A 13,759-nucleotide genomic window follows, 5' to 3' on the forward strand; every position below is an offset into this window, starting at 1 on the left:
CGGTACAGAATGCTGTGAAGTGGGGGGAAGAATGGAGGGGGAACCCTCTCCTTTACTTGTAAATGACCTCTAGACCAAGTATTACATCAAAGTAAGCTGGAGTATGAATAATGTTTCTTTGACTTTTGTGCTGTCTCTTTTCAGATGTGTGCCAGTGTGTCCCCAGTGTTTCAGTCTCTACTGCCGTGTAACTGTTGAAAATACAGTTCAAGGCAGCTTCTTCCAAATTCTAACACCCAAGGGTGTAGAATTAATATTCTATATTCAGGATTGCAAATCTAAGAAGCAGAAAAGCATAGATAGGTATATAGATATGTTTCAGCCGTTTTATTTCTCTAGCCTATGGATACTGCATCAAAGCAGTGAGTGGTTAGTCACTTTCAAAAATGTGGTTAGTCACTTTCAAAAATGTTTTAAGGTCAGCTGAAGTAGTTTTTGAATATAGATGAATAGGTCACTCTTCAGTTATTGCATACATGCTGATCATTATAAAGATGATCCAGAAGCTTTCTTTGTAAAGTTCAGGGTTTGGAGATCTGTATTAACTGAAAATACTGATTCAGGGCAAAATGGGGCAAGCTTCTTGTGACTTTTCTAGAAACAAATGAGTCTGCCTTTCCACTAAGACAGATCTCTGCCTCTGTGTCTTGTAGTGGAAAAACGAAAGTAGCTTATATGCAAATCTAAGAGAAAATAAAACTTAAGCTTAATATGGAATCTGGGGAGTAAACTCGCCTAGGATATCTGTAAATTGTTCCAAACTTGTGGCTTCCTGGAGAAAAAAAAAATAAAAAAACCATAGTGTTTTAGTATCTTTAGTAGACCTGGTTTTCGTGTTATATGAATGTAGACAGCTTGATTATATTTATTTTTTAAATTGAAGATGATATTAGTTCTAGCATCTTCCACATGCAGGAAAGATCCACTCTGAAGGTGAGGCTAGATAAGCCGAGCTGTTCATACTGCTGCCACTGAAGGAAGTAATCGCTTTGCCTGTCTTCCTTTGCTTTCTGGCATCATGCTCTTGTCCTTTTTCCCCTTGCGCTGGCCTTGGCCTTTCCAATCCTTCTGGAGCTGGCTCCCCTTAGGTTGTCAGTTCAGCTTACTAAGCGGGCAGAAAACTGACTCGGGGAGCAAGACAACTCAATTAACGTTCTAACTAGCCTCAATACTTACTTGGAATGTATAGGGAACATTTTCTTTGTGCCCTTTCCTAAAGGTCTATAGCTCCATGGACAAAGTGAGTTGGTGTAACTCATGCTGCCACCAAGAGGTGGAGGTTTGATTGCCTTCTGCTTCTGCCTTCTCTTTCCCAGCTGCGCTTCTGATCTGCTTTCGTGTGCCGGGACAGACTTCTGCTGCAGAGAATTCAGCTTACAGAAAGGTCCAGCAATTCCCAGAACAGACATAAATAACAGAAGGGTCACATAGTTACAAAAATAGGAGAAAGAATATGTGGGGCTTTTGTAGTCAAACAAAAAACCAAACAAATTTGGTCAAAATAGCCACATTTAACGTGAAATAGGAAAGTCTGTGCAAGATCATGTTAGTTTAATTCAGGTAATTTTTAAGAATATGTGAGACCTAGCATAATGCATTGTTTTTTAAGCCAGAGTGAAACATTTCTTTTCACTTCCTTACATCTCAAGGGTGTAATGTTATCAGAAGCCTGTTTTGTCATTTTGTAATACATTGACACTCAGGTGGCTGGAAAAAAACAAAACCTCTGATTTTATTCCCTTTATGTGTAACATTTATTTTGTAAGTCACTTAGCAATATGTATTCCTTCAGCACAGAACTTTGATCGTTCTATTTAAGTAGCTCTTAAACACAAATTGAACATAGAAGATCTTGTATAAGCAGAATGAGAACATTTTTATATAAGTAGTGGGTAAGGCAAACGTTTGTGTTTAGTGAAACTTAATTTTTGAAGGCTTTTTTTAAGCTGACTGAAAGAAGCAACAGTTGTTATCCAAAGGTAACGATTATAGCACATTTATTCTTGCTAAACATTCGTGAGAAATATGAAGCTTGCCCTGGGGATTACATAGTTTTGTTATCAGAAGTAAGACGTTTGGCAGTAGGTACATATGCAAAACTACTTGTGTTAAACAACTCGTGCTCAGCTTCCTTCAGTACCTGCCTGTGAGGTTGGGTAAGCTGTTTCAGGCAGAAACGGAGAAAAAAGGAACAGGGTGCCAATTAAGATTTTACCAGCTGAGTCTTGAGATGTGAAGTAGGAGTGTGTTGGGAGTGGTGGTGAAGAACTAAAAGGACACTTCTGATATGAATAAATATTGATATTTGTTCTAATAGGACATGGAGTATACTGTTAGAATCTTATAATGTGGTGCAGCTAGAAAATAAGGGGCTTCTTCTGAGTGTGTTGAGGGTTTGCTTTCTATCCAAAAGTGGAAGAACTAATGATTTTGTTACCAAATTGTCAATGAAAAATAGAAAATTCAGTCTAATAATGTGCAAACTTTTCACGTAACACTTTCAGAATTTTCTCTTTCCCCATCCTCTACTTATGTCCCACAAACGCATCGTGAGGGTTTTTTTTTGTTGCCTTAAAGTTAACATTAGTTCATGTTGTGGCCTTGGAGAGGGAGAAGGAAGAATCTGTTATCTCCTTCACTATTTTTGGAAGATAGAAATATGTGTCCCTTGGTCAAAACTGGTGGTTGAAATTGATTAGTGAATTAACAAATAATTATGCAGGGTGAACCTGTATGCATGCAGCTTCCCTGTGAGCATAGGGACCTTTTCTCCTTAGGAAAAACCAGACTACAATATTTCTGTTGGCTATTTCAGTGTTTTTGGTCTTAATTTTTAGAAACAACTGATGGAGGAGTGAAAGGTGTTTTCTACTCCTAGTCAAACCTTTAAGCTATTACTTTCTAACATCTAAAGGTATGTTAAGCTGTACAGTGCAGAAGTGTGGTAGTTTTTTTGTTGTCTTTTTACCATGAAGTGGTATTTCATGAAAGAGCATCTTCTTTCTTTCAAAAACTGTATGTGAAGAAGAAACAAAAAGTACATGCCTTCCAGCATTGCTGAATAAGCAAGTAACAGTTTGGGAGTTTGGTTTTTATGCATGTGAAAAGGGAGCTGATGAATGAGTCTGTGTATTTTCTGTGTTCTTCAACACTCTGCTTTTAGGAGATGATTGAATCTGCTGTCCCTGGTCTGGGGGCAGCATGTTATATAGGCTGGCTTAAACAATAAAGGGTTGAAGTACTGTAAGCAGTTTGCTCATCAGCTTTTGTGATGGGGAAGAACATCCTGGTTATCTGACTAGTCTTGGACCTGGTGCTAGATTCCATGTGGAAGTAATGAGGCTAGTGTTTCTATGCTGGTATAACTTGCCTACAGATATGCTTGATTTTATCAGATGAGGTCTTAGTAGGACGGATCTCTCCTGTAGTAGGTAGGACTGCTGCAGGAACTGCCTCTTGTGTTCTGGGTAATTCAAAGCCTGAAAGCAAGGACTTCATTAAAACCTAAGTTTGATATTTGGTTAGTACTGTAGGAAGCATTATCTGGAGTCACTTCCCTGGATATGGTCTATTAATCACATAAAGGTCTGTTTGGCAGGTTTTATGTAACTCCTTAGCTTTTTGCTATCTGTCACTAGAATCTGTTTGAAATTCTGAAAAATTGCACCCATCTTTCATTCTAGTGTGCTGTGTGGAAAAGGCGCCTCAGCAGGCTGTTAAATTGGCTTCTACTTCAGCATTTGTTATAAACTCCAGTTCAAGTCTTACACAGAAGTCAGCACCTCACAAGCAACGTGAAGTTTGCTTTAGTGCAGAATGTGGGAATTCACTCGTTCATGAGGAAACTTAAATTCGTGCAACACAAGCATTGAACACGCTTTTAACATGGGTGGGCACAGCTGGAATGGCTCAGGCCACGCCTGAAGTGGATCCTTCTCTGTTTAGATGTGCGGTCCTGTGGGCTGAACTACAGATCCTGCTGTGCCAGTCCTGGAGATAAATTGTATGCAAGACCAACACCTTAATTTAAGGCCATAGTGATGTGCCTTTTCTTTGTTGTTAAAAGGAGGGAAGACCTGTGGCCTTTGTAAGAAAGCAACATCATTACTTAAGGTGGTGTCTGTTGCAGAAGGTATGTAGATAGCTGTGTAACCGAAGGGGTATCCGAGTATCTGGTACCGAAGATAATCAGATCCATGCAGCAGGCTAGAACGAAGTCTGCCGACGGTTCTGACTTCTTTTGCGTTCTGTGTAACTTGATTCTGTAATAGCATTGCATAGGCAGTGGGCTGGGAAACTAGTAACAGACTCTTAAAACAGATGGTGTAGTTAGAGCTCTCTGCATATGTGAATTGTGTAGGATCTTTGTTGGGCAACTATCAACAATGGTATCAGGCCTGATCTCCGGCAGGTTAACGTCATGCTGTGACTCCCTTTGAAGAGAAAGACTTGAAAAGAAACCTGCCCGGCATTCCTAGCATTTTGGCGGCAACATTTTACAAACACATCAACAAGTTTCCTGGCTGTTGATGGCAAAACAGCACCTATAGCATGGTTCCATGATCTGGCTTTGATCCTTACAGGACCCTTGTATATTATGTACATGGAGCACCCTTCTATCAGAGTACCTTCCAGTGGAGGTGGGCATCTGGCTTACTCTGTCCCAAGGTATTTAAAAATAGAATAAAACCTTCCAGATTGAGGTCTTTTCAGCTTTGAAAAAGGTGCTCATTTTTCTTTCTAGCTACGCTGGTCTCTGAAATGCAAGATGAGGCACAAAGAAATGAAACTGGCTTTACTTATAATGACTTTAAATTTGCAAGTCTCTGAGTGTGCTCCTGAAGCAGTTGCCCATGGTTACCTTGCTGACTAACAGGAGTTGGTGGCGTTTACCTCACTATTGATTTATGGCTGTTAACAGAGCATGGAATAAAAGAAATGGCTTCAGAAATTCTTGTCTTTCAGCTGTGTAGGGGTTTTGTGTTTTTTTTTCCCCCAGTTCTCTACCTTCCTCCTCTGTAGGGCATAATTTGGGAAAATTCCTAAATGAAACGTCCTTTTGGGTGGGAGAGCAGCGTGGCCTTGACTGAAGTCTGTTATGCAATTTGTTAAACCAACAACTGTTAATAACCGCTGTGCTCCTCTCCCCGAGATACGGTCCGTCCAGGTCGGGGGTGAGGCGGTACGACTGAGCACCATGCTGTGCTTTATGAACTGCTTTATGCAGTAGTAGGTTTTTTCCATTTAATTCCAGCTTTTCAGCTACATAACATGAACCTGAGGCCCAGGAAAACTCCATGCTCTGATTGCAGACCGGTTCCTTTTGGAATTAAGAAATAAAGTCTCTTGCCATTGCAGCTGTGATCAGGGGTACTCAGCCTCCTGCGGCAGTGCAAGGAGGTGAGCCGTGTGCCACGGTGCCTCTCTGAGGAACAGGTAGTTTCTGGCTCCAGAGAGTTGTTTTGCTTCAGGCTGAATCTCAGTGTACCTTGGTTTCATCTACTAAATGAGTTTCTCCGTAGTCAGAGGTCAAGTCTCAGTAATCTCTGATTGCTCTGTAAACCCTGAAATATCTCAGAAAAGAAAGGGGAAAAACAATGGAATAAACCTTGTCTTTCAGTTACAAGAATGAAACTTTGGAAAAATCATAATTTGTATTGATAGGAATAGGTCGAAAGGAATTTTGTGTTGTGTTTTTTAGAGGAGGGGAAAGGGTGAGGGAGCTTGTAATCCTTGAGTTTGTGAAAGGCTGTAGTACAGAGGATGGTGATCTGTTGTTGTTTATTGCCATTGAGGGAATTGCACAAAACAGTACACCTACCTTGCAATAAGGATAATCCAGACTGTGTATGGAGAAGGGCATAAATCTGAGAGTAGTTTGCTGGAGCAGATTGCTAAGAAAAAATTTTGTGTTGTCTTTCTGGAAAATTTTGAAGAAAGGTGGATGAAAATTGGTCTGGCTGTGCCTGCCTGTGTATCAGTGACGCTGGGCTTAGATGCTCCTTTGAGTTCCTTTTTGGTCAGAGTTCTGTGATTACAGCCCAATTCTTATAAATGCAGAGTTAAAGATGTATTTGTCAAATACCTGCTTCTTCACTTAAATAAGCCTGCAAAGTAAGCACACTATTTTAACATCTTGTATTTATAATCTGCAGCTGGACTTTTTCAGAGTTTGACTTGAATGAGATCCGCCTGATAGTTTACCAAGACTGTGAGAGGAGAGGCAGACAAGTCTTATTTGATTCCAAAGCAGTCCGCAAAATCGATGAAGCTGTGGTTCAGGTATGAAATGATAATTTTCTTTTTGTCTTACTGCGCTTTTGTTTCTCTTCCCAAAAGCAGGAGTTTTAATAGGACAGTGTGCACTTCTTAATCTTACTGGTGATCTTTCACTTGATTTCATTTCTGTGATAGCTGCAACAAGAGTGTGTTAGATTCCAAAAAGCCTGTGAGCACACCTGGTATTTGTAATATAGATATGATATTAAAGCATAACAGCTTAGACCTGATCTGCTTTCAAGCTAAACAATCTATAACCCTTCAAACTGAGTATTTTCTTAGCCTTTTTAATGTTGGCTGGGATTGTTTTTTGTTGTTAACCTTGGTTGTCCCATTGTCCCAGTGATGTCTAGCACCTCTGTAAATGTGCTCATCTTCCTTTGGTATTTGGGGATTAGTAAAGTTGTTGGCTCTGTGTGAATTAAAACAGTTCCACTTTGGCTAACCATGCCATGAAGGGTAAGACTGGCATATGGTAATATATAGCCATGTAAGTTTTTGTGACACACGTAGAAGCACGACTAGATGCTGCAGAGATGCAAATTCTTTGTGCTGCTCTCTGGGCACACAAGTTGTGGAGTAATGCTTCCAGTAAACTTAGCTGATTGTAAGGCAAGTAAAACGATAATATTTTCTGTTTTGTGGTTGGTGGTGGTTTTTTTTTTTTCCCCTACCAGCTCCATGTTTATCTTCTACATTTAATAATTTCTTTTTTTTTTTTTGTTTTGAAGCCTGTGTTACAGCCAGGAGCTTTGGCCTGTCCGATTAGCATAGTTTATTGAATCACTAGCTATATATGAATAATTGTGACTGGTAGAAATTATGCTTATAAAACAGGGGTCTATTTCAGTCACTGCAAATATTCCATTGTGCCAAATCACTAGGACTGATAAGTAGATGATCAGTCATCAGCTGATGATGCTTAAGAGGGTAAATGGGTCAGACTGGTCTGTTAATCTTGCCCCCCTCCTGCCCCATCAAGGCTGTTACTTCCTTGAGTTGGTTTAAAACACAGAGCATGTGAGGAGGAAATATATTTCTGGTTTCATTTAAATACTTAGTATTGAAGCAAGTGGAATAATTTTTTCAACTAAAAGTTAACTATAAAACATCCTATCAGAAATTCTATGCAACACTGACACAAAACACTTTATAACCTTCCTCATAACATGTGATACCGGCTATAATCTGTTTTCTAGCCAGACACTAATCTAGGTACCCTTTTAAAACAGCCAGAGTGCTTTGGATGGCATGCAAACACATAGATGTTAAGTGATCTTGAATGTTCGCTTGTTCGAGCCAAAACTGATTCGTTTAAGGCAAAATGACTCTTAAGTTCATTCCTGTTTAAATTGAAGTCAAGAAAATGTGTGTGTGTATTGTGCCTTTATCCATTTTCCTGAAAAACAGTAAAGCTTATTCACATTGAATATTCAAATACATTGTCTTTAAAGTATGTGGTCAGCTTACCTGGGGGAACTAGCAGGTCTGTCTTGCATTTAAGTATATGTTTGTTTAATACACTGTGTTTCTCTTCAGTGTTCTTAATCTAATCTGCAATTCTTTCTGCAGGTGGCATGTATCAGACTGCTTTTATTAGGCGGTTTTCGTCAGTAGCTCATTAAACACATGACTACTGACACTGGTGCATTTCTAAACCTCTAATGACAGTCACGTTGGGATTAGATAAGCAGTAGCACATAAGTACTATGCCAGGAAAGACTGCACAAAAGGAGTGCAAATATAGGATAAAATATAGAAGTCTAGGATTTTACTTTTAACACGCTTTTTTTTTTAACAGGCTTATTTTTAAACCGGTAAAGGAGCTGTACTATCACTATAGTTTAAACTCAGCTTTTTTAAAAAATGACATATCTACTCATTTTCTTGGCTTGCGCTTACTCTTTTTCTTCTGCATCTTTCTTTTGCTCGTTTCATCATCTTGTCATTGTGACTATTCTGAAATGTACTACAGTTACTGCACTGTAGTAAGCATTCATTTTAGGCTTGTGGAACATTGGACTCTACTTTTATTTCCAGTTAATTTCTTGTTGTTGTTCCTTTCTTGTCTTGCTGAGCTCAAAATATGTTATGTAAATGTGGCTATGGCTGCTTTTTACTAGCTTCTAGGTTATTACTGTTTCTTTTTGCCTGCTTGCTTGGTTTTTCTATAAACTATGTACCTTGTTGACTTTTAAAAAACCCAAAAAACAACTTCGTTGATCTCTGCCAGTGAATGTTTCCGATGAGGTAAACCATGCTGGTACAAAATGAGACGTAAAAATACACTTTGTTCTGATGTGCACCAAATGAATGTATGTTTACATTAATACACATTAAATATGTTGATTAAGGGATTTTGAATTTCTTAAATATATAAAAAGTTTAAAAGAGTGTGAGATAAGCTTCCTAAGACTTTCTAAGCAGTTTTTATTGCTGCAAGGTTACAGTTCTGCTCCCTTCATATAAAAAAATTCAACTGCATGTGAGAAGTATGTTTGAAGTAATGTGGGACTTTTAATTGACATCTAATGAATATTTAGATTGGGGGTGGGTGGGTGAGGGAGGAAGCAGCCATTGAACAAAACCCAGTAAGTTTCTTGTTCTCTTTAAGAAAACTATATTAATCAATTCCCAATGAATTAAATGCAGCTTGTGTTAAGAAACACGTACAAATAGCATTAATGTAATCAGTAGCTTTCCAAGACTTCCTTTACACCTTTCTGATCAGATCTAAGATGTTGTTAAAACATAGTGGCTTGAGAGTAAACTTTGAATTAAACAGTCATCTGGATTTAAGAATTCATTTGTTGAGCTCTGCCTTTTTTTTTTTTCTTCACAAATCCTTTACAGGTTTAACAAATAGATTTTCTAACCTGCTAATTCTACCAAATAATGCATTATTCACTACTTGTTTTTGCTGGCTGTTCTTCGGTTTAAGAATTCTGTTAATCAGTCAGTGAGCAAAAGTTATGTGCAATATGAGTAAGTAATTGTGCAAAAGATTACAGAAATTGTTTTGTAAGCAACCCATAAACTGAGTGGGGTTTTTTACATAAACTTTGGCAAATGTTACACAGCAATTCATAATAATTGGGAATGATCTTCCAGTGGAACTTTGATTAATTACTCTGTATGATACTATAAAAACTTGTCTGATGATATAAATGTGAGAGTGGTTCTGCACTTTCTCTGATGCTGACCTTTTATTAAAAATCTTTAAAAATGGATACGTATTTTTTTGAATCGAATAAGAATATCTTTTCTGTAGCTTACCCGGAGTTCAAGAAAAATCTTGCTGTGGTGTTTTTATAGGTGGGAGTTCTCATGTTTTCTTTAATTGTTCTCACTGTTTTGTTCTGTTTTGACACAGAAAATGGCAGAGGATGCTTCTGCAAAGGCGTCTGCCAAGAACTGCCAAGCAAGCAATGGGAACAGCAATATTTCTTCCCATAGTCCCTCAATAAGCTGTATGCAAAATATAAAAGAACAGATCTCGAAGTATCAGGTAATGTTCGTTACTTTTGTAGTTTGTACTTACGCGTTTTACTGAAGAAGACTATATAAAAGCCTTGACTTTAATACATGGAATGACGGATATATTACAAGTTTATTTGAATGTTGAGGTATCTACTCTATATTTAAAGTGTTCTAGAGTAATAACATGTGTGTACATCTTAACCTTTTTGTCTGTTTTGGTCTTGTCTTTGAAAGAGCTACAAAAGATATTTAATAGCATTGTTATTTGTGAAGAACATGAAAAGCACAATACCATTTTCTGTTCTTGTTTTGAAAGATGTCTGTGCTTCAGGTCAGTTCTGAAGCTCTTGAACACGTATTAAGAGTTCCTTTAGTCTCATATTATAACATGACATTTTTAAGCGAATTATTTTTTAGGTGCTCTGGCTGTTTCTCAGTAAAAGCATAAAAATTTCATCTAGAAAAATGTAATTTGAAGCATGTATAGATTAAGGAAGAAAAAATTATATTTAACTGGAAGTTAAGTGATTTCCTTCAGAATTAACAAACTTCTCTCCATATTTGCTATAGATGATCAGTCTTCAAAACGAAGTAAGAAATCAATCTGATTATACTCAGAAACACAGTCTTCGCAAATTATTTTCCAGTCAAAAGTGTTTCCAAGAAGCTTTCTATAGGGGCAGGGAAAGAGAATTTACTCATTTGAAAAAGAAGACAGTTTAATGCTTGGGGATTCAGACCACAAAATCGAAGTCCTGTGAAGGCCTACAGGTTTCATCAAACACTGTTATCTGGGAATGTTGCTGGACACAGCTATTTCTTTGGAAATGCAATAGATATTTTTGCTTCTTTCTTGCCTTTGGAGGTCCCCCTGGAACAAGGGTAGCAATGCTCATCTAGTGAGCAAACAGAGCATATAGTCCAGCTGCATTTGCTTGTACTTGCACTCGGTGTGTTGGTAGAATCACACAAGATCTCAGTCTGCATGGAAAAGCAGAACTTGGGTTCTCCATTCAAAATGTAGCCCTATGGCACTTGATTAAATTGAAATAGTATGCCAAGTTATTACTGACTTAGCTCTTCTCATCTTGCCTGTAGTACACCAGACCAGTCTCTGATGTCAACATGCTGGGAGAAATGATGTTTGGCTCGGTGGCAATGAGTTACAAAGGCTCCACCTTGAAAATTCACTATATACGGTAAGCGTCCTTCCCTGTGATGCACACTCTAGTCAGGCACTTGGAATTGATGACTCACTGAAATGGCCGTTTATCCTTTCAGCTCTCCCCCACAGCTGATGATAAGTAAAGTCTTCTCAGCCAGGGTAGGAAGCTTCAGTGGAAGCAACAATAAGTAAGAATGCTTTTTTTTTCTTCCCCCATCCAATGCGGTGTTCTTTCCTTTTTCCTGTTGTAGTCCTTCTGTCACTGTTTCTAAATTTGCTGAAGTGGGGAAGTCTAGTAGAAAATCAGAAGTGGTGGCTGTGGAGGATTCCCTTAGTAGATCCTGGCCAGGCCACCCAAGTTTAAAAAATAAAATCTCTCCAAGTTTCTGCTTCTTAACTTGTCCAGGACATGCAGTAAACTGGAGAGGTTAGGTGCTTTGGGCAGACAAAGCCCCTCTCTCCTCCTGCTGCCAGAAGGGTGAAGAAGGGGTATATGTTGAGGAGTCTTTGTGTCCCTGCACCCCGCTCCTGTTTTCCATAACAATGACAGAAGATACACTGTTTCTTATCTCTACCCTTTTTTACTTGTCCCCAAAATGGGCAAATACGAATAAACTGAATCCCAAATGTGATAGAGAGAAATTTACAGTAAGTCAAAGAGGTAGCCTCTATAGAAAATAAATGTCTATTGCCATACAGTTTCAGAAAACCGACTGGTCCTTGAGTTTGATTGTAAATTTAATTTCAGCCTTCTCTCTTCCATAAAATGAGCCTAATTCTCAAGCTAATGTTAATGCCTATTGATCACATTAAGGAATGCTGGCTTTCCCCCCATTTTTTAGCTTACAAGACAGCTTTGAATACATCAACCAAGATCCCAGCCTGGGAAAGCTGAGCTCGAATCAGAATGGTTTGGGAACCTGTCGCAGTGGAAGTAATTTAGGTAAATATTTCCAGATTCTATGTCTTTATGATAGCATGAGGCCATCTGTTCCTTCAGTTTGTTTTTTCCCTGTGCATTGCCTTTTTTCTTTTTTTCCATTTTTTTTAAACTTTTTTTTTGCATTGCATTGTCTCTACATTGCTTTTGTTTCCTAGGTGTGTTACAGCTGTGTAGCAGCAAACTGCTGCAGGGTGTGTCTGAAGGAGGTCCCCTCCGGCTCATCCGCAGTGCTTCTTTCTTTGCAGGTTTGTGTGGAATGCCAGCCACAGTGTGACCATCCATATGCACACACAAATCCAGCTCCTTCTGAATCCTTGCAGGGCATACATAATTACTCTAGAAACAGAAGGGGCTAAAATAGTGACAAGATATATCTGGCTTACACTTAAAAATCTTTCTTCCAAAAAAATAGCTAAATTAATTGCTACTTGTCCACATTTCTTTTCCAGTTCCTGTGTTAAATTTTAAAGATGTTTATGCAATGTTTTTAATAATAAATGAGCCCTTATGTTTCTTAGAGAAATTATGTTTTCTGGCTTATTAGTTGGTTTCTTGCTAGTGTGCAGGTGTCTTGCTGGTGTACAGCTCTTTCTTCTCTTACCTCTTGCTACTTTTTTTTAATGACAGACATTCAAAATTAATTCTTGAGCTGTCTGGGAGGCTTTAAGGTTTTTGAAAATTAAAGAAATGGATATTGTTAAAGAAAAACTTTAAACTATGTAGTCTGCTTTTACAGGCATATTGATGACCCATGCAGGTGGGTAGATCTTAGGCCTGATTAATTCTGTTAATTGCAAAAATGTGAACTGGAATACCATTGCAGTTTCTTCACAGCCTTTGCAAATCTTGCATGCTCTACAATTTGAGTGACTCTGCACTACTAACACTTCAATGTAATATGACATAGGCTGAATTTTTCTTACTGTGAAGCTCTATGGATAGTAAGTCTTTGCTTGGGGAGTGAATCAGAAGCTTAATGGACCTCTGTTTGTCTATTTCATTATGATGCTGACCTGTGTAAAACGACAATTTTGCATGCACAAAAAAAATGTCAAAAGTGACAGATGGGGCCACTACCAGCTCTCATTTTGAAAGCATATCTGATTTCTGATAATGTAGACTGTATTCATATTCTTAAGCTTCTTAGAGATGTTTTTCGGTTGGGGCAAACAACCAGCTTACTGTAGTAACATGGTACTCGGTGTGGAGTACTGTTGGCTGCAACCTCTGCTCACACCATACTGCTTATTTGGAGTAACAAACAGTACAGGATGTAACTTTGCTGTTTTGTGACCTTTAAACTTAAAACTTTTTTTGAAATGCTGAGAAACAGTGTGATGAGTTATGTAATGCTCTCTATTGATCCGATGTGTTTGTTTTAGCGCACAGCACGCCTGTTGATATGCCTAGCAGAGGACAAAATGAGGACAGAGACAGTGGCATTGCTCGGTCAGGTATCTGCTGTCCATCTTGTTTGCCTGCTTTTGTAATTACATTACAATTCTTTGGTGCAGTGATTCACCTGAAATACAGGTACCTCACGACCATTAAACCCAAAATTTTTTGGATCTGCTGAGCGGTTTTCCTTCTACTTTTGCCTCAAGCCTTTTATGCAAGATTATGTAATGATATTCATTGTTTAAGCCATCGTTTTCTGGGTTCTTAACCAATCTATAATATCGAGAAAGAACTGACTGGAGCCTTTACTAAAGCAAGGGAAGAGAAAATGGTTTAGCACTGAATAGGAAAAGGAGTCCAGGAGACCAAGAGATCTGTCTGTTGTAATGGGAGGGCAACACCTCTTAGGACAGAATACTTTTAATGAGAGTAAGATTTTTAGTATGTTCTAGTAGAGAAGATCTCTGACTTTGTAAGAAAAGACTGTCCTCAGA

General features: G+C 38.4%; 1 protein-coding gene across 4 annotated transcripts in view; it reads left to right on the plus strand.

The window, feature by feature from the left end:
• Window positions 1–13,759, plus strand: part of FNIP2 (folliculin interacting protein 2) — a 52,353-nt gene that overhangs the window by 16,439 nt on the left and 22,155 nt on the right. For 2 of the 4 annotated variants that reach the window (XM_055794176.1, XM_013295332.3), the window contains exons 2-8: window positions 6,156–6,282; window positions 9,653–9,787; window positions 10,858–10,958; window positions 11,041–11,112; window positions 11,767–11,867; window positions 12,023–12,112; window positions 13,250–13,321. In XM_055794176.1, the coding sequence (XP_055650151.1) occupies window positions 6,156–6,282; window positions 9,653–9,787; window positions 10,858–10,958; window positions 11,041–11,112; window positions 11,767–11,867; window positions 12,023–12,112; window positions 13,250–13,321 (698 nt within the window). The remainder of the gene's footprint in view (window positions 1–6,155; window positions 6,283–9,652; window positions 9,788–10,857; window positions 10,959–11,040; window positions 11,113–11,766; window positions 11,868–12,022; window positions 12,113–13,249; window positions 13,322–13,759) is intronic. The other 2 variants (XM_055794177.1, XM_027779889.2) reach the window with 1 other exon arrangement.

The sequence above is a fragment of the Falco peregrinus genome, chromosome 2 (assembly GCF_023634155.1).
Source record: "Falco peregrinus isolate bFalPer1 chromosome 2, bFalPer1.pri, whole genome shotgun sequence".
NCBI classification, from domain to species: Eukaryota; Metazoa; Chordata; class Aves; order Falconiformes; family Falconidae; genus Falco; species Falco peregrinus.